Below are 26462 nucleotides of genomic sequence, written 5' to 3'. Positions count from 1 at the left end.
CCCCCCCCCCCCCCCCCCGCCAAACCCGCACCAAAACCTAAATTGTATGTGTTTTAATAATTCCAGAAGTTATGAGTTGGCTGAGAGGGCTCTTTGCTGGTTTTACCTGTATTTATCCAGCTGCATATACCTGGACAGTTCTGGAAGAGGGCCAGTGGGGCTGAAGGTCCTTGCTCACATGTCTGGCAGTTGGTGCTAGCTTCTGTCTAGGGCCGCACTAGCTTCCTTATGTGATGGCATTAGAGCACTGTTGCTTATTATTTTTCTCACCAATTTTTAATTTGTTTTGTGGTGATTATATTTTTATAAGCTAGTGTAAATAGAACAAAGGATGATACAAATAAAAGGATATCTTTAGTTTTATAGATGTCAATTGCATACAACATTGGTATGTCTCACAAGTATAATGTTGTGTAAAAGAAACCAGATATAAATGAGCATGAGTCTAAAAACAGGCAAAACTAATTTATGATGTTAAAATGTATGAATATTGCTTACCTTTGGGAAGAAAAAGGGGGATAGTGACTGGTAAGGTTACAGAAGGATTTATGGGATGTTCTGTTTATCTAGGAGATGGTTACATGGGTATGTTTACTTGATTAAAATGCATCGAACTGTATATTCACGATTTGTATACTTTACATTTATCTACTTCCATAAGAAAATGGTAGTAAATTTAAAAACTAACCATGAAGACATCTTAATGTAGACCTAGCCATTTCTTAAGTAATGTTAGACAGTCTACATGCAGGTAACTAGTTTGAAATCTGAGAGGCAATGAATGTTGAAAATATCATCTTGAAAATTTACTATTTTTAGTACTTTATGACAGTATATATTTAAAAAAAAATTTTGTTGGAGTATAGTTGCTTTACAATGTTGTGTTAGTTTCTGCTCTACAGCAAAGTGCATCAGCCATAGGTATACATACACCCTCTCTTTTTTTGATTTCCGTCCCATTTAAGTCACCACAGAGCATTGAGTAGCGTTCCCTGTGCTACACAGCAGGCTCTCACTAGTTATCTGTTTTATACATAGTATCAATAGTGTATATATATCAGTCCCAATCTCCCAGTTCATCCCGCTCTCCCCTTCTCCCTTGGTATCCATACATTTTCTACATCTCTTTCTGCTTTGTAAATAAGATCCTCTATACCAGTTTTTTCAGATTCCACATATATGCGTTAATATATGATATTAATTTTTCTCTTTCTGACTACGTATTGAAAACATATTAATCTTAACATTACTTTTTAGGAAATCACTAATAATAAGCTATATATTTGGAAGGAAGAAGTCCTAAGAATAATTTGATGTCCAAGAAGATACATTTCTTTCTATGTATTTAATAGACACTTTTGAGATCCTGAAATAATACTTATATTACAGATAAGGTCATCTGCATTTCTTTTTGCTCTTTTAAGGTTTTGCGTCCATTCCTCCTTCGTCGAATTAAGGCTGATGTTGAAAAGAGTTTGCCTCCAAAGAAGGAAGTAAAAATCTATGTGGGTCTCAGCAAAATGCAAAGGGAATGGTATGTGTTTTGAGATGTTTTTGAAATCACTCTTGATCCTGTACTAACTTTCATTTGTATTTTATTTTCCTAACTTGTGTTGTCAAGGAATTCTGTTTGCTGGATTGAACTCAGCCTAAAGAGTTTCCCAGTCGTATAATTTGATTAGGACTTGTCAATCAAATTTGTGATGCAAAGCCTTTATTAGATAACGGAATCAAGTTGGGAGGTTTATGAATTCAAAAATTAAACTTGGCATTTAATAGGGATGCATTTAAAGCCTGCTGCTTGGGTTTCTAGAAAAGAAGCTGTGGTGGCACAGATGTGAGACATGTGGTTAACCTGGTGGTTCATAAATACTGGCCCGTGGGCTAGTGTTAGTCCCTGATGAAGTTGGAGATTGTAGAGGTATGAGAAAACTTAAGTGCTTTCTCTTATCGCAGAAAGCTACGTTTATTTAATTTAAAAGACTCCGTTCTGGGTTGATGTTTTATTTTAGGCAGGATAAAATGTCCTTTTGTGAAATCATGGTGATGACATATGGTAGCTACTTTTACAGTACTTGAATAGGACATACTAAAAAAGTTGAAAACCTTGTAAGTTTTTATTATTTTTCTTCTTTTCTTTTCTTTGAATTTTATTTTTTTATACAGCAGGTTCTTATTAGTCATCAGTTTTATACACATCAGTGTATACATGTCAATCCTAATCTCCCAATTCATCACAGTACCACCCCCACCCCGCTGCGGCTTTCCCCCCTTGGTGTCCATACGTTTGTTCTCTACATCTGTGTCTCAGTTTCTGCCCTGCAGACTGGTATATCTGTACCATTTTTCTAGGTTCCACATATATGCGTTAATATACGATATTTGTTTTTCCTCTTTCTGACTGACTTCACTCTGTACGACAGTCTCTAGATTCATCCACATCTCTACAAATGACCCAATTTCGTTCCTTTTTATGACTGAGTAATATTCCATTGTATATATGTACCACATCTTTAGCCATTCGTCTGGTGCTGGGCATTTAGGTTGCCTTCATGACCTGGCTATTGTAAATAGTGCTGCAATGAACATTGGGGTGCGTGTGTCCTTTTGAATTATGGTTATCTCTGGGTATACGCCCAGTAGTGGGATTGCTGGGTCATATGGTAATTCTGTTTTGAGTTTTTTAAGGAACCTCTGTACTGTTCTCCATAGGGGCTATATCATTTACATTCCCACCAACAGTGCAAGAGGGTTCCCTTTTTTCCATACCCTCTCCAGCATTTGTTGTTTGTAGATTTTCTGATGATGCCCATTCTAACTGGTGTGAGGTGATACCTCATTTTACTTTTGATTTGTATTTCTCTAATAATTAGTGATGTTGAGCAGCTTTTCATGTGCTTATTGGCCATCTGTATGTCTTCTTTGGAGAAATGTCTATCTAGGTCTTCTGTCCGTTTTTGGAGTTTTTTTTTGATATTGAGCTGCATGATCTGATTATGTATTTTGGAGATTAATCCTTTGTCCGTTGCTTCATTTGCAAATATTTACTCCCATTCTGAGGGTTGTCTTTTTGTCTTGTTTGTAGTTTCCTTTGCTTTGCAAAAGCTTTTAAGTTTCATTAGGTCCCATTTGTTGTGCAAAAGCTTTGAAGTTTCATTAGGTCCCATTTGTTTATTTTTGTTTTTATTTCCATTACTCTAGGAGGTGGATCAAAAAAGATCTTGCTGTGATTTATGTCAAAGAGTGTTCTTCCTATGTTTTCCTCTAAGAGTTTTATAGTGTCCGGTCTTACATTTAGGTCTCTCATCCATTTTGAGTTTATTTTTGTGTATGGTGTTAGGGAGTGTTCTGATTTCATTCTTCTACATGTAGCTTTCCACTTTTCCCAGCATCACGTATTGAAGAGACTGTCTTTTCTCCATTGTATATGCTTGCCTCCTTTGTCATAGATTAGTTGACCATAGGTGCGTGGGTTTATCTCTGGGCTTTCTATCCTGTTCCATTGATCTATATCTCTGTTTTTGAGCCAGTACCATATTGTCTTGATTACTGTAGCTTTGTATTATAGTCTGAAGTCAGGGAGCCTGATTCTTCCAGCTCTGGTTTTTTCCCTCAAGACTGCTTTGGCTATTTGGGGTCTTTTGTGTCTCCATACAAATTTTAAGATTTTTTGTTCTAGTTCTGTAAAAAAATGCCATTGGAAATTTGATAGGGATTGCATTGAATCGGTAGATTGTTTGGGTAGTATACTCGTTTTCACAGTGTTGATTTTTTCAATCCAAGAACATGGTATATCTCTCCATCTGTTGGTATCATCTTTAATTTCTTTCATCAGTGTCTTATAATTTTCTGCATACAGGTCTTTCGTCTCCCTAGGTAGGTTTATTCCTAGGTATTTTATTCTTTTTGTTGCAATGGTAAATGGGAGTGTTTCCTTAATTTCTCTTTCAGATATTTCATCATTAGTGTATCAGAATATAAGAGGTTTCTGTGCATTATTTTTGTATCTTGCTACTTTACCAAATTCACTGATTAGCTCTAGTAGTTTTCTGGTGGCATCTTTACGATTCTATATATTATCATGTCATCTGCAAACAGTGACAGTTTTAGTACTTCTTTTCCAATTTGGATTCCTTTTATTTCTTTTTCTTCTCTGATTGCCATGGCTAGGACTTCCAAAACTGTTGAATAATAGTGGTGAGAGTGGACATCCTTGTCTTGTTCCTGATCTTAGAGGAAATGCTTTCAGTTTTTCACCATTGAGAATGATGTTTGCTGTGGGTTTGTCATATATGGCCTTTATTATGTTGAGGTAGGTTCCCTCTATGCCCACTTTCTGGAGAGTTTTTATCATAAATAGGTGTTGAACTTTGTCAAAAGCTTTTTCTGCATCTATTGAGATGATCATATGGTTTTTATTCAATTTATTAATATGGTGTATTACATTGATTGATTTGCATGTATTAAAGAATCCTTGCATCCCTGGGATAAATCCCACTTGATCATGGTGTATGATCCTTTTAATGTGTTGTTGGATTCTGTTTGCTAGTATTTTGTTGAGGATTTTTGCATCTATATTCATCAGTGATATTGGTCTGTTATTTTCTTTTTTTGTAGTATCTTTGTCTGGTTTTGGTATCGGGGTGATGGTGGCCTCATAGAATGAGTTTGGGAGTGTCCCTTCCTCTGCAGTTTTTTGGAAGAGTTTGAGAAGGATGGGTGTTAGCTCTTGTCTAAATGTTTGATAGAATTCACCTGTGAAGCCATCTGGTCCTGGACTTTTGTCTGTTGGAAGAGTTTTAATCACAGTTTCAGTTTCATTACTTGTAGATTGATCTGTTCATTTTTCTGTTTCTTCCTGGTTCAGTCTTGGAAGGTTATACCTTTCTAAGAATTTGTATTTCTTCCAATTGTCCGTTTTATTGGCATAGAGTTGCTTGTAGTAGTCTCTTAGGGTGCTTTGTATTTCTGCAGTGTCTGTTGTATCTTCTCCTTTTCCATTTCTAATTTTATTGATTTGAGTCCTCTCCCTCTTTTTCTTGATGAGTCTTGGCTAATGGTTTATCAATTTTGTTTATCTTCTCAAAGAACCAGCTTTTAGTTTTATTGATCTTTGCTATTGTTTTCTTTGTTTCTATTTAATTTATTTTTGCTCTCATCTTTATGATTTCTTTCCTTCTACTAACTTTGGGTTTTGTTGTTCTTCTTTCTCTAGTTCCTTTAGGTGTAAGGTTAGATTGTTTATTTGAGGCTTCTCTTGTTTCTTGAGGTAGGCTTGTATTGCTATAAACTTCCCTCTTAGAACTGCTTTTGCTGCGTCCCATAGGTTTTGGATTGTCGTGTTTTCATTGTCATTTGTCTCTAGGTATTTTTTAATTTCCTCTTTGATTTCTTCAGTGATCTCTTGGTTATTTAGTAACATATTGTTTAGCCTCCATGTGTTTGTGTTTTTTACATTTTTTTCCCTGTAATTGATTTCTAATCTCATAACGTTGTGGTCAGAAAAGATGCTTGATATGATTTCAATTTTCTTAAATTCATTGAGGCTTGATTTGTGACTCAAGATGTGATCTATCCTGGAGAATGTTCGTGCGCGTTTGAGAAGAAAGTGTAATCTGCTGTGTTTGGATGGAATGTCCTATAAATATCAATTAAATCTGTTTGGTCTGCTGTGTCATTTAAAGCTTGTGTTTCCTTAGTAATTTTCTGTTTGGATGATCTGTCCATTGGTGTAAGTGAGGTGTTAAAGTCCACTCGCTATTATTGTGTTACTGTCAATTTCCTCTTTTATAGCTGTTAGCAGTTGCCTTATGTATTGAGGTGCTCCTATGTTAGGAGTATATATATTTATAATTGTTATATCTTTTTCTTGGATTGATCAATCCCTTGAATTGATCATTATGTAGTGTCCTTCCTTGTCTCATGCAACATTCTTTATTTTAAAGTCTGTTTTATCTGAAATGAATATTGCTACTCCAGCTTTCTTTTGATTTCCATTTGCATGGAATATCTTTTTCCATCCCCTCACTTTCAGTCTGTTTGTGTCCCTAGGTCTGAAGTGGGTCTCTTATAGACAGCATACATATGGGTCTTGTTTTTGTATCCATTCAACGAGGCTGTGTCTTTTGTTTGGAGCATTTAATCCATTCACATTTAAGGTAATTATCGATATGTATATTCCTATTACCATTTTATTAATTGTTTTATGTTTGTTTTTGTAGGTCCTTTTATTCTCTTGTGTTTCCCACATAGAGAATTTCCTTTAGCATTTGTTGTAGAGCTGGTTTGGTGGTGCTGAATTCTCTTAGCTTTTGCTTGTCTGTAAAGCTTTTGATTTCTCCATCGAATCTGAATGAGATCCTTGCTGGGTAGAGTACTCTTGGTTTTAGGTTCTTCCCTTTCATCACTTTAAATTTGTCATGCCACTCCCTTCTGGCTTGTAGAGTTTCTAGTAGAAATCAGCTGTTAACCTTATGGGAGTTCCCTTGTATGTTGTCGTTTTTTCCCTTGCTGCTTTCAGTAATTTTTCTTTGTATTTAAGTTTTGCCAATTTGGTTACTATGTGTCTCGGTGTGTTTCTCCTTGGGTTCATGCTGTATAGAACTCTCTGTGCTTCCTGGATTTGGGTGGCCATTTCCTTTCCCATGTTAGGGAAGTTTTCAGCTATAATCTCTTCAAATATTTTCTCGGGTCTTTTCTTTCTGTTCTCCTTCTGGGACTGCTATAATGCGAATGTCAGTTACGTTTAATATTGTCCCAGAGGTCTCTTAGGCTGTCTTCATTTCTTTTCATTCTTTTTTCTTTATTCTGTTCCGCAGCAGTGAATTCCACCAGTCTGTCTTCCAGGTCACTTATCCGTTCTTCTGCCTCAGTTATTCTGCTATTGATTCCTTCTAGTGTAGTTTTCATTTCAGTTATTGTATTGCTCATCTGTTTGTTTGTTCTTTAATTCTTCTAGGTCTTTGTTAAACATTTCTTGCATCTTCTCGATCTTTGCCTCCATTCTTTTCCAAGGTCCTGGATCATCTTCACTCTCATTATTCTGAATTCTTTTTCTGGAAGGTTGCCTATCTCCACTTTGTTTGGTTGTGTTTTGGAGTTTTATCTTGTTCCTTCATCTGGTACATAGCCCTCTGCCTTTTCACTTGTCTGTCTTTCTGTGAATGTGGTTTTTGTTCCACAGGCTGCAGGATTGTAGTTCTTCTTGCTTCTGCTGTCTGCCCTCTGGTGGATGAGGCTATCTGAGAGGCTTGAGCAAGTTTCCTGATGGGAGGGACTGGTGGTGTGTAGAGCTGGCTGTTGCTCTGGTGGGCAGAGCTCAGTAAAACTTTAATCTGCTTGACTGCTGATGGGTGTGGCTGGGTTCCTTCCCTGTTGGTTGTTTGGTCTGAGGTGAGCCAACACTAGAGTCTACCCAGGCTCTTTGGTGGGGCTAATGGGGGACACTGGGAGGGCTCACGTCAAAGAGTACTTCCCAGAATTTCTGCTGCCAGTGTCCTTGGCCTCACAGTGATACACAGCCACCGCCCACCTCTGCAGGAGACCCTCCAACACTAGCAGGTAGGTCTGGTTCAGCCTCCTATGGGGTCACTGCTCCTTCCCCTGGGTCCCGATGCGCACACTACTTTGTGTGTGTCCTCCAAGAGTGGGGTCTCTGTTTCCCCCAGTCCTGTGGAAGTCCTGGCAATCAAATCCCACTAGGCTTCAAAGTCTGATTCTCTAGGAATTCCTCCTCCCGTTGCTGGACCCACAGGTGGGGAAGCCTGACGTGGGGCTCAGAACCTTCACTCCAGTGGGTGGAGTTCTGTGGTATAAGTGTTCTCCAGGTTGTGAGTCACCCACCCAGCAGTTACGGGATTTGATTTTATTGTGATTGCACCCTTCCTACCGTCTCATTGTGGCTTTTCCTTTGTCTTTGGATGTGGGATATCTTTTGGTGAGTTCCAGTGTCTTCCTGTCGATGATCAGCAGTTAGTTGTGATTCTGGTGCTCTTGCAAGAGGGAGTGAGAGCCCATCCTTCTACTCTGCCAGCTTGAACCAATCCTCACTGTGGTTTTAATTTTCATTTCTTCCTCTTTTTGTCTTTTTTTAAAAGTTTTATGGGTATCTGAAATCTAAAAGGCAGGAAACCACTGACTTAAGTGTAGTGTTCAGAGGAGGGGAATAAATAGCCACTGTGGTATAACCAGGAGAGAACACATCTCAAGTATATTGTTTCATACTTTATATTGATAAGTATTTGCAAGGGTCTGCAGTTGTTGGTAAAAGGACAGAAGGGATGTAAGGCAAAGAAATGGGGATGTTATCTGTAAAAAGATGACCAGTGTAGAAGATAGGCCATCCTAAATGTCTTCAGAAATTTTGAAAGGTGTTAGGGTTAGGCTTGTCTTATATAGTTCTAAAATACAGAATTAAGACATGAGTCAATGCTGAGGGAAGACAAATCTTTTTTAGTTATAGTCATATTGGGGAACTTTATATCAGTCAGAATTGTGGGTGCCTTGAGTATTTCGTGCCCCATAATTGGAGTTGTTAAGCATAGATTGCTTTCGTTATTTACATTATTTTGCTCAGTGGGTTCAAGGTCCTGAATATTTGGTATTTGGACAGATTGCTCTTTCCTTTAGAATAATGTCTAACTTCTTAGTGTATACAGTTAAGGCTCTTCATAATCCAGCCTTAGCTTAACTGATCCCTTCTCTTCCCCCAGCCTGTACACTTACTTATATTTAAATCGCATTGTATTCATTTTACTATCATCATCATATGCTTTATGGTCTCATGATTCTTTCTCCCTCCTTAGCTCTTTTTTTTTGTTTGTTTTTTGCGGTACACGGGCCTCTCACTGTTGTGGCCTCTCCCGTTGCGGAGCACAGGCTCCGGATGTGCAGGCTCAGCGGCCATGGCTCACGGGCCCAGCCGCCCCGCGGCATGTGGGGTCTTCCCGGACCGGGGCATGAACCCGTGTCCCCTGCATCGGCAGGCGGACTCTGAACCACTGCGCCACCAGGGAAGCCCCTCCCTCCTTAGCTCTTAATGTTCTTACCCAAATGCTACAATAGCTACGTTGAATTATAATGGAATAGTGGCACTCTTCTTTTGGAAGAGACTACGAATTAAAATTATGTTTAGGGCTTCTCTGGTGGCGCAGTGGTTGAGAGCCCGCCTGCCGATGCAGGGGACACGGGTTCGTGCCCTGGTCCAGGAAGATCCCACATGCCGTGGAGAGGCTCGGCCCATGAGCCATGGCTGCTGGGCCTGCGCGTCCGGAGCCTGTGTTCCGCAACGGGAGAGGCCACAACAGTGAGAGGCCCGCGTACTACATACACAAAAAAAATTATGTTTAAAACTGGTCTTTTAGGTTTTGCTTCATTACTTAAAAATGTTGTATCATACTGTTTGAATTCATCCCAAGGAGACGAATTTACTCTTTTGGGCCTCAAGGCCCAAAGCATTAATGGTACACATTAGAACACTGGGGGGAATAAAGAGAAACAGAAGAAAGAGGTTATAGGTGATGGACTCCTAACGACACCTTAGAAGTTGATGGGTTGTTTCTTACAGGTATTTTGGGTTGAGATGGGATTGAGGATGTAAAGTGGCAGAGACTCGTCCTAGGAACATTTGAGCCCTCTTAAAATGTTTTTCTTCTCACTAGGTATACTCGTATATTAATGAAGGATATAGATATACTAAACTCTGCAGGGAAGATGGACAAAATGAGGCTACTGAACATCCTGATGCAGTTGAGGAAATGCTGTAATCACCCATATCTCTTTGATGGAGCTGAACCTGGTCCACCTTACACAACGGACATGCATCTAGTTACCAACAGTGGCAAAATGGTGGTGTTAGACAAACTGCTTCCTAAATTAAAAGAACAAGGTACTTATGTTACTGGTATCAAATGGAGAAGTAATGGAAACTGTCTTAAGATTCTGATGTTAAAATGTAGGAGCCATCCTACCCTATGAAATGACTACTCTGGCACTTTCTAAAGTTGAAGTGTGGGATATTTAAAAACTTCTGTCCATTATCTGAGCTTCCCCCCCGCCCTCCTATTTTAAGCCTTCAGTCTTTTAAAAAGTGATCAGTAGTTAGGGTAGCCACACTCCCTGGATTTCGGGGAGAGTTCTTTCTTATTTTATATATGCTTTCCTAGAAATGTCAACTTTTTGTTATAAAATGCCAAGAATGCTCTTCTCACGCATATGTAGTTCCCAGAGCCTTTGGTAGACAGTGGTGTTGTATTCATGGTATTTTTTTCTTAGCTGTTTGTGTGGATTTTTAATTTAATTAAATGACATGTGCACGGACCCAAAGCAGTTTTATTTGTAACATATTGGCTTTTAATATGAAAATGAGTATGTGTACAGATGTATTTAAATTACAGGAATGTAGAGAGAATGTAGTAGCAAGCCAGCTTCAACAATTATAAATTCATGGCAAAACTTGTTTTCATCTACATCGTACCTACTTTCCATCTCCGAGAACGTTTTGAACCAAATCCCAGACATCAAGGCATTTCATAGACAAATTATTCATTCTGTAATATGAAGTATACAGTCAGATTTAAAGTTTCTCCATTTGTGTTTCTCTGTATATTTTGGTAAGAATGAAAATTGTACCAGTAGGTGAATTTCCTCTAGCATATTGACTGTTGAAAACATTGTAAGAGTTGCCAGTGAATTGGTTTACTTTTTTCTTCTTTTTATACCTTTTTAAAAAATGTATTTTCTAAAAGGCTTTCCTTGGGCCTCAGCCTGGCCTCACTGCATTCTAGGGGCAGTATCCCCCGCTTCTCCCGCCAACCGGGACCCTGTTGCTAAATAAATAAATAGATAGATAGATAGATAAGTAAATAAATAAATAGTTTTCCTTAAAAGCTTAGTAATTGAAGAAATTGAATATATGGGGAGGAGTGGCAGGAACTTGCTGGGAGGCTACTGAACATCCATATGCATTTAGGGTGTGGGAGGGTGGACAAGAGCAGATTATCAACCTCAGCTTCTAAGAGAAGATAGTTTCGTAATCATTATTTTTTAAAAGGATCCCTTTGTCTTTGTACATCCTACTGAAGGTGTTGTGCAGCTGGCTGAAGAAACGCAGTTGGGTAATTTGAGTCACGGCATAAGTGAAGGGTGATGGTCTAGATGTGAGGCGCTTATTTATGGTCCTTCCATCTGGATTGGGTCTTGAGAACTAGAATGAGACCAGGGTGTCAGGTGTGTGTTCGGAGATGTGTGGGGCTGTGCACAGGAGTTGTGATGGAGGGTTATTTTTAAGTATGTGGGATAAAAAGATAGTGATTCTCTCAGCCTTTGGGATGGCAAGACGTCCCAGGCCAGAGGTAAATACCCTTTTCTGTTTACAGAAACACTTTTCTTCAGTGTGTTGTGTAAATACTACCCTTTTCTATTTGTGCATTGATGGGAACAATGTGGGGAGTGACTAACTTGGATAATAAATGATGTACAGTTTTTTTTTTACACCTAACTATGTAACCTGGAATTAAGGAGTAATTGGTTAGTCTTGGTTTTGGTTAGCCTTAAATTTAAATAATTTTTTTTTCTTTTTAGTTTTGAAGCTTCTGATAATGGGCTGTTAATGTTTGCCGACAGGTTCACGAGTACTAATCTTCAGTCAGATGACGAGGGTATTGGATATTTTGGAAGATTATTGCATGTGGAGAAATTATGACTACTGTAGATTGGATGGGCAGACACCCCATGATGAGAGACAAGTGAGTAAGATCTGGGGAGGGGAGATCAAAAAATTATCAGATAAAATAATTTTCTGACATTTATTTTGTGTCTCCAGGAGTCCATCAATGCATACAATGAACCAAACAGCACAAAGTTTGTTTTCATGTTAAGCACACGTGCTGGTGGTCTTGGCATCAATCTTGCTACTGCTGATGTAGTAATTCTGTATGACTCAGATTGGAATCCCCAAGTAGATCTTCAGGCTATGGTAAGAGATAACAAATATATTCTGTGCCTAACAGACGTTTTAAAGTAAACTGATAAACAGTCTACAAATGTCAGTGACTTAATCCCATAGAATTGTATTTTCTCTGACCTAATAGTACAGTGAGGGTATTTTGCTGGTGATCTTCCATCTAAATCAGGGTATTTCCATCTTACATCTTTGCCATATCTTAGGACCTTAGAGTCCTATTATATCTGCATCCTGTCAGTAGAAAGGGGAGGAGAGAAAGCTGAGAATTGCCCAGGATATTTTTTATGGGGCAGAACTGAAAGTGACCCCACAGTCATTAGCCAGCACTCAATCACATAGCATAACCTACTGCAAGGGAGTTGGTAAATGATAGTATAGTTGTGTCCCAGGAGGAAGGGGTAGTGGGTTTGGGGAGCTAGTAATTTGCCTGCCACATTAGATGTTTAAAATTTTAGGCCCATGTGTGGGACTATCTTGGCCAGATCAAGAGGATCATTCGTTTTTTTGTTTTTTTTTAAATAAATTTTATTTTATTATTTATTTTTGGCTGCGTTGGGTCTTTCTTGCTGTGTGTGGGTTTTCTCTAGTTGTGGCGAACAGGGGCTACTCTTCGTTGCGGTGCATGCGCTTCTCATTGTGGTGGCTTGTCTTTGTTGACGAGATCAGGCTCTAGGCGTGTGGGCTTCAGTAGTTGAGGTGTGGGGGCTCAGTAGTTGTGGCGCTCAGGCTCTAGAGCTCAGGCTCTAGAGTGCAGGCTCAGTAGTTGTGGCGCACGGGCTTAGTTGCTCCGTGGCATGTGGGATCTTCCCGGACCAGGGCTTGAACCTGTGTCCCCTACATTGGCAGGCGGATTCTTAACCACTGTGCCACCAGGGAAGTCCCAAGAGGATCATTCTTTTTTTTTTAGTTATTTCTGATATATACATTTTAAAGTAATAACTAGAATTATGACTTATAACATTACAACAGAACATAAGATTTTTAGAAATTTCATGTAATGTCTGAAACATTTATGTTAACATATTTCCATACAAATAACCCAAAGAAAGTTTAGTATTAGTTGTTTTGTTTTTTTATACTGCAGATTCTTATCAGTTATCCATTTTATATACATCAGTGTATACATGTCAATCCCAATCGCCCCATTCATCACACCACCATCCCCACCCCACCACGGTTTTCCCCCCTTCGTGTCCATACATTTGTTCTCCACATCTGTGTCTCAACTTCTGCCCTGCAAACCGGTTCATCTGTACCATTTTTCTAGGTTCCACATACATGTGTTAATATACGTTGTTTTTCTTTTTCTGACTTACTTCACTCCGTATGACAGTCTCTAGTCATTCTTATGTTGAGAAAATTTATGGGCTATAGATTAATGTGAAAACTTAAAAGTTCTAAAGTTTGATATTGCTAATAATTTGACCTGTGGTATTTACATCTTTGGTGTTGGCCACTTTCATCCTGTGACTCTTTGTAAGGGTGGCTGGGGCTGGGAAAATTGATCAATTAGAAGTAGGGGTGCTTTGTAAGATGTGTTTTGTGAACTTACCAGAAGTTAAACAGAAAATGGAATTCAAATTAATTTGATCACTTATATGTAGTTAACTGGGCGCTATTTAAAGACTAGGATTTTTTTTTTTTTCCGGTACGCGGGCCTCTCACTGTTGTGGCCTCTCCCATTGCGGCTCCGGACGCACAGGCTCAGCGGCCATGGCTCACGGGCCCAGCCGCTCTGCGGCATGTGGGATCTTCCCAGACCGGGGCACGAACCGGTGTCCCCTGCATTGGCAGGCGGACTCTCAACCACTGCGCCACCAGGGAAGCCCCTAGGATTTTTATATTGTTTGTGGAGATTGTTTATTCATGTTACTTTTTTCCCTAATTGCAATGAAAATTTAGATTTGATTTAGGTAGAAAAGCATTTTGAATTTAAACCTAAGAGAAAAAGATTTTTTAAAAACTTTTATCATCAGACTTGAAGATTATAATTGTGTCTGTCTTGTCTGGAGACATTATATTTTATTTCCGTATAACCTAGAAAAATTAATACAGTAGTTTCTCACAGATTCAGCAACTATGATGTGTTCTATACCTCCTAAAAGATTTTCTTGTGAGATAACCAGTTAATTTGATTGAAACTGAGAATTTAAGAAATGTTAATGGAATATGAATCCGTTATAGTTGTTTTGTTTCGTATTTTTAAAACCATTTTGTACTTTTGTTTCTCAGTATACACATTCAAATGTTATTTATGTGAATTTTCAACTGGATTCAAAGTAACCTGGTTATTTTTCTAGGATCGAGCCCATAGAATTGGACAAACCAAGACAGTCAGAGTGTTCCGCTTCATAACGGATAACACTGTAGAAGAGAGAATAGTGGAACGTGCTGAGATGAAACTCAGACTGGATTCAATAGTCATCCAACAAGGTGAGCCTTAGGACTTTAAAAATTTACCAGGTTGAATTTATAACACTTTTTTCCTGGATTTTTTTTTTAGGATATTCTTGTTGTTAAACATTAATTAAACCAAGCTACGAGGCAACAATATTTATATTCCAGACTAAAGTAAGCTTCAGTTTTGTTAAGAGGATGGGTTTGGGCTCAGGAAGGTTGAAATTTGAATATTGACTCAGCTGGTTAGCAATTCTTTTACACTATCTGAGCCTCTTCTTCATGTGTTAAATAGGGATACAGAGATTTTTAAGGACTAAAGGGGATAATGTATATAAACATACCCAGCATTCATTGTGGTACATATTAAATAGAGGTGTGATGAGTGATTTACATATACTAACACTCAATTGACTACTCTGGGGAAACTGAAGAGATAACAATAAAACTCAGAATTCTTTTTTCTAGTCCACAGCGATTTATTGAGCACCCGCAGATGTCAGGCACTGTTCTTAGTGCTGAGAATACAGTGGTGACTGAAACCAACCAGTGTTCTTACTTTCAAGGACTTTATAATTTAGTGAGAGCAAGACACAGAATAAACATTTATGTAAATAGGACTAGATGGTGAAAATGGGATTGTATTTTGGATTAATTGAAGGGAACTTCAAGTTCTCATGCCAGATCAGCTTTCAAGGAAGACATTTATATTTTCATGAAGCTTAAAATAGAGTTAGTGATGGGATGTGTAAAATGTAAAAACCAAAACAAACCCTCAGTAACCTTGAGCCCACGTTGGTTTCCTTCCTTCCCAAATTGTGTCATGACTAAATGCATTTTATCTGTCTCTAAAGCTAAGAGGTATACTGTTGTATTATCCACTGATTATTACATTTGTGTGTCTTGGTTTTGTCAACCAGTCTCTAATTTCCTTGTAAGAAAGGGAATGTTACATTTCTTTGTTATCCCTTAATGCCAACCATAGAGTTAGCCACATGTCTGTATACATAAAGTCAGAAAGAGAAAAACAAATACGCTATGCTAACACATATATATGGAATTTAAGAAAAAAAAAAATGTCATGAAGAACCTAGGGGTAAGATGGGAATAAAGACACAGACCTACTAGAAAACAGACTTGAGGATATGGGGAGGGGGAAGGGTAAGCTGTGACAAAGTGAGAGAGTGGCATGGACATATATACACTACCAAATGTATAATAGCTAGCTAGTGGGAAGCAGCCGCATAGCACAGGGAGATCAGCTCGGTGCTCTGTGACCTCCTAGAGGGGTGGGATAGGGAGGGTGGGAGGGAGGGAGGTGCAAGAGGGGGGAGATATGGGAACATATGTATAACTGATTCACTTTGTTAAAAAGCAGAAACACACCATTGTAAAGCAATTATACTCCAATAAAGATGTTAAAAAAAAAGACAATACATGATTGCTTTATTATTAGTTGTTTTTGTTAATAATTGCTTAACATAGTGAGCTTACTTTGTACCAAGCCATGTGCTAAATATTTAAATACTGAATATTATCTTCTTTAGTCTTCATGCCAGCTGGAGGTTGGCATCAGAGGTAGAAGCAAGTCACTTATTTACCATTTACACAGCTAGGAGGTGACTCATCCAGGGCATCAAGAGCTATATAAACTATTACAGTGCAGTGTTTAATTAGGAAAGTCTCTGGGGACTTCTGGGGCCTGCCAAACAGAGGTTTCTCATGAGTGATGTAATGGCTAGTTTTTTTTCCCCCTCACATTCATCTATGCTTTTAGAAATACATCTGCCTTGTGGTTCTTTTTTTTTTTTTTGCGGTATGCGGGCCTCTCACTGTTGTGGCCTCTCCCGCTGCGGAGCACAGGCTCCGGACGCGTAGGCTCAGCGGCCATGGCTCAGGCTCAGCGGCCATGGCTCACGGGCCCAGCCGCTCCGCGGCATGCGGGATCCTCCCAGACCGGGCGCGAACCCGTGTCCCCTGCATCGGCAGGCGGACTCCCAACCACTGCACCACCAGGGAAGCCCTGCCTTGTGGTTCTTGTTCTCAATTATTTTCATCTCTGAAACCCTTTTCTTTTTTTTTTGAAGATTAAAAAATACAAATTCTTTTACAGTCAGCTTAGAAAAGCTTTTTGAGTCTTTTGACTTAATGTTTTTGGGGTATTTTTTTATATTTACTAAGGCAACTTTTGGAGCAAAATTTTGTGCTAGTAGCTTTGTTAATCCCATTTATAGACACATTAGTCAAAGAAGCCTTGGGTGCATAGGCCTCTGTGTTAACTGTTTTGTGGACTAAGGGGTATAACTAAAAATATGAGAATATACAGAAGTACTTTATGTCTGAAAAGTTCCCTCCCAGTCCACAGGGAAGTAATTTCTGTAAGCTTAAGAGCATTTTGATAGCAGTGAGATAGCTTTCAAGAAACATGTTCTGTGGATATATTCTAACTTTGAAAGTCACAAATACTTGATGGTGCATTCTATCAGGGATCCAAAACCATGATACAAGTATGTAAGGTCCCAGAAAGCAACGTGTATCTTTACCTACTCATTACAAGTTGGTTGAAGGAGAAAAATTAGAATAGAAGTAGTATATGAGTGGCTCTTGAAGTCTGGCAATATGAAGGTTTTTATACTTCACTTTTGTAAGTAGAACAAGCTGATTTGGGAGCATTAGTAATAATACTAATCAGTTTCTGCTCATCAGAAACTTCTTGTGTTTATAATGCTCTCATCTTTTGATACTTAAAAAAAGTTATGGTAATAATTTTGATTTTCAGATATCCCAAGTTACTGTCATTCTCACCGTACAAGAATATATTTTATTGAAGTGGCATTCGGTAGGCTTCATTATGTAATATGTAAAGTTTAGAAATATTTCAGAGTTTACAGATTAGAATTTGGTATTTTATATAAAAATGAAAATGATCAGATGAGAATAAACAGAAATGATTGACGTTTGAGGCAAAATTATGTGGTATTACATCTAACATTTAAAATTCCAAATATCCAGTAAACTAAAGTTCGTTTGATTAACATTACACAACAAAACCTTTTTTTCAGGAAGACTTGTGGATCAGAATCTGAACAAAATTGGGAAAGATGAAATGCTTCAAATGATAAGGCATGGGGCAACACATGTATTTGCTTCAAAGGAAAGCGAGATTACTGATGAGGATATTGATGGTATTTTGGAAAGAGGTGCAAAGAAGGTGAGATGCAGATTAAATGATATGTTTAATAAGTAAAATATTTTAAACCAGAACTGTTGGAGGAAATAGTTATGTGAGTTATCGGTAATCTGACTTCTACAGAAAGAAGTTTTTATGTAGTATAAAGCCTAATTTATTTTGACTGTAGTTCTCATGCTTTTTAAATTCTTCATCTAATAGGATGTTTCTTTTGTTTCCTAGACTGCAGAGATGAATGAAAAGCTCTCCAAGATGGGTGAAAGCTCACTTAGAAACTTTACAATGGATACAGAGTCGAGTGTTTATAACTTTGAAGGAGAAGATTATAGAGAAAAACAAAAGGTAATTTAGAAAGAGATTTTAGTTACTTGAAGACTTAATATTTTACTTGAAACTTGGAATTTAAGTGTTAGGTGTAATGCCTTGTCTCAAACAGCAGTCATTTCTGTTTACTCACAACTAAATTATTTTCATTTTTGTGTTAAATTTAATGCCACATTTTCAGTTGGTAAACTGAAATGTTTAAAAAGTTTATGTATACTGTTACAGTGCACTATGTTGTGTGGGATGATTATAGTAATTTGGGATATTTGAAAATTAAAACTTGCCCAAAAAAATCGTCACAACCTTATTAGACTTTTTTTTTTTAAACAGCAGAATTGGCTGGTAATAATTAAGGGGAATAACTTCTTATTTCATAAGTAATACTTGCTGTTATATAGTGAAATTAGAAAATACCTACAGGGTAGAAGAAAAAAAATTCTACCTAATGCTTTCCCTTTTAATGTTTAGGCATGTACATCCTCTGAATTTTTTCTAGGCTAAATATATATCTACATTTCTCTTAATTGGGGTTCTAAACCTTCTGTAGCATTGTTTTTCACCTAGTATTCATTTGGTCAGGAAATACTTACTAAATGCCTATGCTCTTCACTAGACCTCCTGTGTGTTAATTGCCTAGTCCCTAGCCTCACAGAGCTTATAGTCTAGAATTTTATGAATATCTTTGAATTTATAAATAACAGTCGTAGTGATGTACATAGTCGGAGTTGCATTCATGTAGGATTTGGGACTATATAATAAAGTTGGTGATTTGAATTGTTTCCCATGTGCTAGATTGCATTCACAGAGTGGATTGAACCACCTAAACGAGAAAGAAAAGCCAACTATGCTGTTGATGCCTATTTCAGGGAAGCTCTTCGTGTCAGTGAACCTAAAGCACCCAAGGTGAGTTGACAGAGCACAAATGTCTAAAAATATTGGAACTGTAAATCATTTTTCTTCTTATACTCTTGCGATAAAATCAGATTGAGAATTAGATTTTATGGTTTCTTACAGTACACCTCCTTCAGCTTTTGTTAAAAGTTTTCTAAAGATTAATTTTGAATGTAAGCATTTAAAATTTGATTAATGGTTTGTTCAGTTTTAGTGGAAGATGCATTCAGTTGCTTGGAGAATTGGCTGTCATGATTTTACAGAATGAAAAAAGGTTATAGATTTAAAGCAAAATAATTGCTTTCTTATGAATAATACTTTTTGTCTTTAGGCTCCTCGACCTCCAAAACAACCTAATGTTCAGGATTTCCAGTTCTTTCCTCCACGTCTATTTGAATTATTGGAAAAAGAAATTCTATATTACAGAAAAACGATTGGGTACAAGGTAGCAGAAGTAACACTTTGTTCGTAACTAACCTGGTTTTTTGTTTTGTTTTTTAAATATTTATTTATTCATTTATTTATTTGGCTGCGCCGGGTCTTAGTTGCAGCATGTGGGATCCTCATTATGGCTTGTAGGATCTTTAGTTGCAGCATGTGCACTTCTTAGTTGCGGCATGCATGCGGGATCTAGTTCCCTGACCAGGGATCGAACCTGGGCCCCCTGCGTTGGGAGCGTGGAGTCCTACCCACTTGGCCACCAGGGAAGTCCCTAATCTGGTTTGTTTTTAACTTAATAAATGCAGAATATCAATATGTTTTCTTTCATGGCTGGATTAAAAATTGTGAAAAATTTGTGAAATGTCATGTACTTGGTTAAGAGTTTAGTTGATTGCATACTTCCTAAAATATATTGACTGATGACATAGGAAAAAAAAAAATTTTTAGGTGCCTCGAAATCCTGACCTACCAAATGCAGCACAGGCACAAAAAGAAGAACAGCTTAAAATTGATGAAGCTGAACCCCTTAATGATGAAGAATTAGAGGAAAAAGAGAAGCTTCTAACACAGGTATAGCCTTCAATGAACACAGAATTTAGTAACATTATTTTGTAAGGTGCTGTCTTAGGCTGTGTTGGAATATATAAAGGAAGTACATTTTTTTGATTTCAAAAATGGAATAATTGATGATCATAAAGCATGGGCATATGGTGTTTGCTACATTTTGATTGTCATTAGTTGTTGAGGTGGTAGAGAAGATTATGGATTTGCACCAGCCTTGGTAGAATGGGTATCCTTTTGATCACCATTCTTCCAGCACTCCCATCTTCCCTTTCCTGTGAATCTTCTACGTTGCTACTAAGTTATAATTCTCAATGGCAAATCTCTGCTCCATACTTTCTTAACATCCTTTAAGTTTCAATCAAGGCCTTTCAGAATCTGGCCTTAACCTACCTTTAAAGCTTTATTTTCCTTCTGTTTTCCCACTTGGTTTATATCTTTGCCCTTTAGTCTATGTTCATTCCTCCTGGCAAACTTCTACTCTTTGAAAGCTCAGTGAAAATGTCACCTTTTTGTGCAGCATTCTTTATTCTCCCGCTCAGCTTCAATTGCTTGGCTATGTAAGCAATATATGATGTATTGCTAAAAGTGCTCATCTATGTACATGAAAATCTACTACTTTAAAAGCACTTAAAAAGAAAACTTGGAGCAACTGAAAATCTTCTATAATACTCAGCAGCATTGGTAAAGTTTAATAGCTTTTCTCCCAAGTTCAGTGTGCTGTGATTATGTTTTGTTTCCATCGCTTTGAAGGGATTTACCAATTGGAATAAGAGAGATTTTAACCAGTTTATCAAAGCCAATGAGAAGTGGGGCCGTGATGATATTGAAAATATAGCAAGAGAAGTAGAAGGAAAAACTCCAGAAGAAGTCATTGAATACTCAGGTAATTCTCCTATTATTTTAATAGGTATAAGAATGTTCTCAGGCTTCTGGAGAGCTGTTGGAAAGTTCAGATTTTCTTACTCTGAATACTGTTTTGATAAGCTTAATTTCACGACAACTTAGTGCCTTGATTTTTTTTTTAATAAATTTTATTTATTTATTTATTTTTGGCTGCGTTGGGTCTTCGTTGCCACGTGCGGGCTTTCTCTAGTTGTGGTGAGCAGGGGCTACTCTTTGTTGCGGTGTGCAGGCTTCTCATTGCGGTGGCTTCTCTGGTTGTGGAGCACAGGCTCTAGGTGTGCGGGCTTCAGTAGTTGTGGCACATGGGCTCAGTAGTCGTGCCTCCCGGGCTCTAGAGCGCAGGCTCAGTAGTTGTGGTGCACGGGCTTAGTTACTCCACGGCCTGTGGGATCTTCCCAGACCAGGGCTCGAACCCGTGTCCACTGCATTGGCAGGAGGAATTTTAACCACTGCGCCACCAGGGAAGCCCTAGTGCCTTGTTTTGTTTTGTGTTTTTTAAAAATTGAATTGGAAAATCTCCCCTTCTTTAAAATGGCATCGTTAATTTTTTTTTTTTTTTTACCCCCGTTCACTAGCTGTAGCCAAGGAAACAAGAATAGGTCACTGAATAATTGTGCCTTCATTTTTATTTCATTGTCTTTCATAAGTTTTCAAGTGTTACGTGTTTCTGTGTCTCCTGGAGCCAGTCGGATTGTCAGGTGGGTGTAGCTCTGGTGGTCCGCCCAGAGCTTCAGAATAGACACAACTAAGAATTGGGGGATACTTCCTATAATCATCCAGCTTATCTTCCTGGTTTCTTCATAGTTAAGGAAACTGAGAAATAATTACGTGGCTTACTAGTGTTACATGTGGGGGAAATGGAAATATTTCTTAATCCTTAGCAAGTAAAATAGAGCACTTACAACAAGAAGTTATTTATCTTTCTGCCTTTCCCCCACCTATCTCATCTGCCCAACTCTTATTCCTACAGCTGTGTTCTGGGAAAGATGCAATGAGCTGCAGGACATAGAGAAGATTATGGCTCAGATTGAAAGGGGAGAGGCAAGAATTCAAAGAAGAATTAGTATCAAAAAAGCACTTGACACAAAGGTACTTTGAATATTAATAAATATAGTAAAATAACTCCTATCAGTAATATGAGAGTTTAAAGTAACTTTTAAAAAGGAAAAGAAATGATGATATAAAATTTTTTTTCAAAGGACAGCATTCAAACATTATAGGTGTTCTCAACAGAATTTACCTCAGTATTTCAGTTGATATATCTGGGTCAGAGTCACTGTGATTGGCTCTTTGCTGTGTGGTGTACCAGAAAGTCTGAGTCTGTATTTCTTTTTAAAATAATAAAGACTGAAGTTGTTTCAGAACAAAGATTACAATGTAACCGACTTTGGATAGAAAGTTGATGTGAAATACAACATTTAGAGCTAACTTTATTAAAGCCGAGTTTGAAACATAGATTATATAGGATTTGTATTTTATATAATATAAAATCTGATTTTCATAGATTGGACGGTACAAAGCACCTTTTCATCAGCTGAGAATATCTTATGGTACTAACAAAGGAAAAAACTACACTGAAGAAGAGGATCGTTTTCTGATCTGTATGCTTCACAAACTTGGATTTGACAAAGAAAATGTTTATGATGAATTGCGACAGTGTATTCGCAACTCTCCTCAGTTCAGATTTGACTGGTTTCTAAAGTCCAGAACTGCAATGGTGAGTACTGGGGGCCTTTTTCTATAATGTAGTAGAATTAAACTTCCTCTGACAGTTCAAAGGAAGTAGGTTATTTAATATTCTTTAAGGTAACTTTTTAAATTCTATTAAGAGAAACTGTGGTTCAGCTGTATCTTTGAAGTAAATTTTTGTTACAATATTGTTTGTATTACAGTTTAAATCAGTTCCTTAAGAAACAGTTCACATCCACAGTTAAAAACCTAATGTCATAAGTAACTTACAAAGTTTATTTTTTCTATTGTTTAATAGCACATCTTTTAACATCACTATATATGATAGGACTAATTTTTTTATGTGAATTTTAATCAGGTTCTAAGTAGGAGGAAATGTCACCATCAATTTTAACTTTTGAATGTAATGATCACAATTTAAAATTTGATTTTTGGTTTTATAAATGAACACATCTCTATAAAGAAAGGACTTGTACTCACGCATCTGCCCATCAGAATGCTGAGTTTGAGTTATTTAAAAAGAGCTTAATGTAGTAAAACACTATACTGATTTAATCCTAGGTTTTGATTTTATTCCCAATATCAACCTGTTTCTGATCAGCAAGTTCCATTTGTAATGACCTAAAATTAGAATTCAGAAAAGTTTAGCTTTGATGAATTGCTCTTCTCTTATGTATTTTTTAAAAACTTTTTATTTGATATTAGAGTATAGTTGATTAACAATGTTGTGTTAGTTTTAGTTGATTAACAATGTTGTGTTAGTTTCAGGTGTATAATAGCAAAGTGATTCAGTTATACACATACATGTATCTGTTCTTCTCCAGATTCTTTTCCCATTTAGGTTGTTACATAATATTGAGCAGAGTTCCCTGTGCTATACAGTGGGTCCTTGTTGGTTATCCGTTTTAAATACAGCGGTGTGTACATGTCAATCCCAAACTCCCTAATATACTTCCCTCATATACTCCCTAATATACCTGCTTCCCCCCGGTAACCATAAGTTCGTTCTCTAAGCCTTTGAGTCTGTTTCTGTTTTGTAAATAAGTTCATTTGTATCGTGTTTTTTTAGATTTCGCATATATCATATGATATGTCTTTTTCTCTGTCTTACTGTATTTTACCACCTTTGAGTTTTTAGCTTCATCTTGTGTTCTTCAGGATGATGATAATGCCAAAACAATTCTGTAGTCTTAATTTTGAGATGTACTAGGATAGCAAAGTAAACAACTTTATAGTAGGATTTACCTCAGTATATTTAAAATACATTGTCACTCTTCAAGATGGAGGATAGTGTTTAGTCTTTAAATGTGACCACTGAAGGGGTTTTTTTCAGTAAACATCAACAGAGGCTACTGTTTTATGAAACCCTGGTTTGGGAAATGTTGCACTATAAATGCATTATAAATATATAGTTAGAGGAGACACATTCTGTTGCTATAAGCTCTATATTATATCTTTTAAAGTAGGGACAATTTATATAATTAATAAGTGATTTTTGTGGTGAGTGAAACAAGATGCAGTGTCACATTGATATACTGGTACAATACCATGGTCTAAAACTGTGTGTTATTTCCTAATGTGTTTCATGTTAAGGCACACATACAAAATGATAATATGCGTATGGCCCCTTGTGATAAACAGTTGAGGCATAATCCTTCTCTAAGAGCCAAGAAGATTCATGCCATAGTACATCTGTAACACATTCTGGCATGTGTATCTCAGTGTACCTGTTAAAGGAAATAAAGAACTTTGATGCAGTGTACTACCTTCTCTCTATATGTACTATTGCAAATATTTCCAAACCTTATATGGTTGTGTCCTATACAATAATATTTTTAAATGATTTTATTGTGACCATTTGTGTAGAATGTCACTTACGACAAGGAGAGGAAAAAACAATTTTACTCAGTAGGTAGCCAGCAGTGATACAAATGGACTCCTGTTTTCTTAAGGGGTATTTACTATTTCTACACTATAATTTAAAATCCTTTCTGGAGCCTGTGTAGATTGCTAAGGAGAGATGAGGTAAAACTCATCATAGATTCTATGACTATTTTTCCCGAACTGGGAAAGACGGCAGGTGGTACACTGTCTACCACAATTCTAGTGGTAATGCGTTTAAGGGAAAGATATACCTCTTATTAAGTTTTAGTTGATTTTGACCCTCAAGTATGTGCTCTGTTAATTTTAAGTTTTGGATGTAGACGACAGTTTTCAGGCATAGACACTATGTAGCAGAATTGCATATATTAAGAGATGTTCATTTTCACTGCTTCAGTTCCTAAGTGAAGGAAGGATTTATGAAAAATACACAACAGTGTGGCCTTAAATAATGAAGTGAAAAGTTTACAGATACCTATTTTTATCCTCCTAGCATGGATTGTGTATGAAAATTATCAGTTCCTTTTGCTTTTTAAAATTTTGTCTGTTGGTGGTATATAAGTGATATTACACTGTTAAAACATACCTTTGGTTTTGAAATTGTAATCATGAAAGATTACCATGTAAATTTATGTTTGTAACTCAGGAGCTCCAGAGGAGGTGTAACACTTTAATTACCTTGATTGAAAGAGAAAACATGGAACTAGAAGAAAAGGAGAAGGCAGAGAAAAAGAAAAGAGGACCAAAACCTTCAGTAAGTACTCACGAAAATGTAAATATTTTCTTGGGGAACTTAACTTTTTTCAAGAATTTGAACATTACTTGGCTATCCCTGATGTGTTTGTTTTTTTTTTTTTTTTTGGTAAGTAGTATGGCCTTGGATTGCTTTAAAAGTATAAACTAAACTTGATTGCATTGTGTGGGAAAAATCATGTTATGATGGTAGTTCACAGTATGGGGATTTGTGGGAATATGGGAAAGTCTGTCTTGTGAATGGCAAGAGCCTACACCTGATGTTGAGAGTACACGTTATAATTTTAGAATATGTAAAGAAATATTAGGAAGGCACTGGCCTTTACAACCTTTACTGTTCACTTCTAAACTTTGATATATTGTACCAATGATATCTTAGCAATGTGAAGGCAAGAATTATAAGAAAAAAAGTCATTCTGTTGTCTAATAATAATTTATATAGTCATGCGTAAGTGAACGTATCAGGAAAGTCTGGTATACTCACAAAGTATTTCTCATTACTGCTTTCTTTTGATGAGAGGGCATGTTATACATTTGTTCGGTGTATTGATTTACTATTGCTAATTGTGAATTACTCATTTACTTCATTATTAGCATTAAGGTATTTATGTTAGTAAAATACGTAGATAAGATTATTTGGAGAATTAAGGTTATTCTGGTTAAGAAAATTAATACCTGTTACTAAGTGGCAGTTATTAATAAATTGCTATCATGAGTCTTCCAATATATTTCATGTTAATATTATTCTTGTGATGAAGATAATCCTTCTGTTTGTTTGTAGACCCAGAAACGTAAAATGGATGGAGCACCTGATGGCCGAGGAAGAAAAAAGAAGCTGAAACTATGAATACATATTTGTTTCATAATCACTAACTTTAAACCAGTAGTTCTTTAATTTACGGGTCTTCATAAGATGTACTGTACAATGCTCAATTGTTATGTCATTCAAAGACATCAGGTTCATCTGTTTACCAAGCTAGAAACATAGTATGTAGTTTCACTTTTTTAAATGCAACAGCTGTGCTGAAATTTTTTTATCATTAACACTTGAAGTAATAAAATAGGCTTCATTTATTAATAAATGTTTCATTTGATTTATTTTTATATTATAGTTCCATTTGTGAGGCTTGTGACTTTTGTTTATCAGCTATAATTTCTACACTTGTAAGGCTTAAAAAGAAGCAAACAAGTTAAAAAACAGAAAATTGCAAATAACATTTGTCCCTTCAGTCTTCACTTAGTTGTGTAATTGTTTTAATTCACTTTGCCTTTGCAGAAGTTTGGGTATCTTTGTAGTGCTATTGAGTCTCATCTGGGAAGATTATGTAAGTTGCATTCTCCTTGCTTATTATATGGGTAGAATGGGAAAAAAAGGCAAGACAAATTCTCATTAAATTCTATGCATATTTCTGTTATGCTTTCTGTTTCTGTAGTTGGTTCTGAGGTGAATATGCCCTATTCTGTTTG

General features: G+C 37.0%; 1 protein-coding gene across 1 annotated transcript in view; it reads left to right on the top strand.

Annotated features, from left to right (window-relative positions):
* SMARCA5 (SNF2 related chromatin remodeling ATPase 5) overlaps positions 1 to 26073 on the top strand; it is a 46307-nt gene extending 20234 nt beyond the window's left edge. The window contains exons 10-24 of the mRNA XM_007463996.1: positions 1425 to 1534; positions 9660 to 9886; positions 11623 to 11744; positions 11822 to 11974; positions 14263 to 14395; positions 17422 to 17570; positions 17772 to 17891; positions 18666 to 18776; positions 19096 to 19209; positions 19653 to 19775; positions 20520 to 20652; positions 21643 to 21761; positions 22177 to 22389; positions 24889 to 24996; positions 25777 to 26073. Coding sequence (XP_007464058.1) covers positions 1425 to 1534; positions 9660 to 9886; positions 11623 to 11744; positions 11822 to 11974; positions 14263 to 14395; positions 17422 to 17570; positions 17772 to 17891; positions 18666 to 18776; positions 19096 to 19209; positions 19653 to 19775; positions 20520 to 20652; positions 21643 to 21761; positions 22177 to 22389; positions 24889 to 24996; positions 25777 to 25842 — 2001 coding nt within the window. The 3' untranslated portion in view covers positions 25843 to 26073. The remainder of the gene's footprint in view (positions 1 to 1424; positions 1535 to 9659; positions 9887 to 11622; positions 11745 to 11821; positions 11975 to 14262; positions 14396 to 17421; positions 17571 to 17771; positions 17892 to 18665; positions 18777 to 19095; positions 19210 to 19652; positions 19776 to 20519; positions 20653 to 21642; positions 21762 to 22176; positions 22390 to 24888; positions 24997 to 25776) is intronic.
* The last annotated feature ends 389 nt before the right edge of the window (positions 26074 to 26462 follow it).

The sequence above is a fragment of the Lipotes vexillifer genome, unplaced genomic scaffold, assembly GCF_000442215.2.
Source record: "Lipotes vexillifer unplaced genomic scaffold, Lipotes_vexillifer_v1.1 scaffold1293, whole genome shotgun sequence".
NCBI lineage: Eukaryota > Metazoa > Chordata > Mammalia > Artiodactyla > Lipotidae > Lipotes > Lipotes vexillifer.
This window is presented reverse-complemented; position numbering and strand designations above follow the sequence as displayed.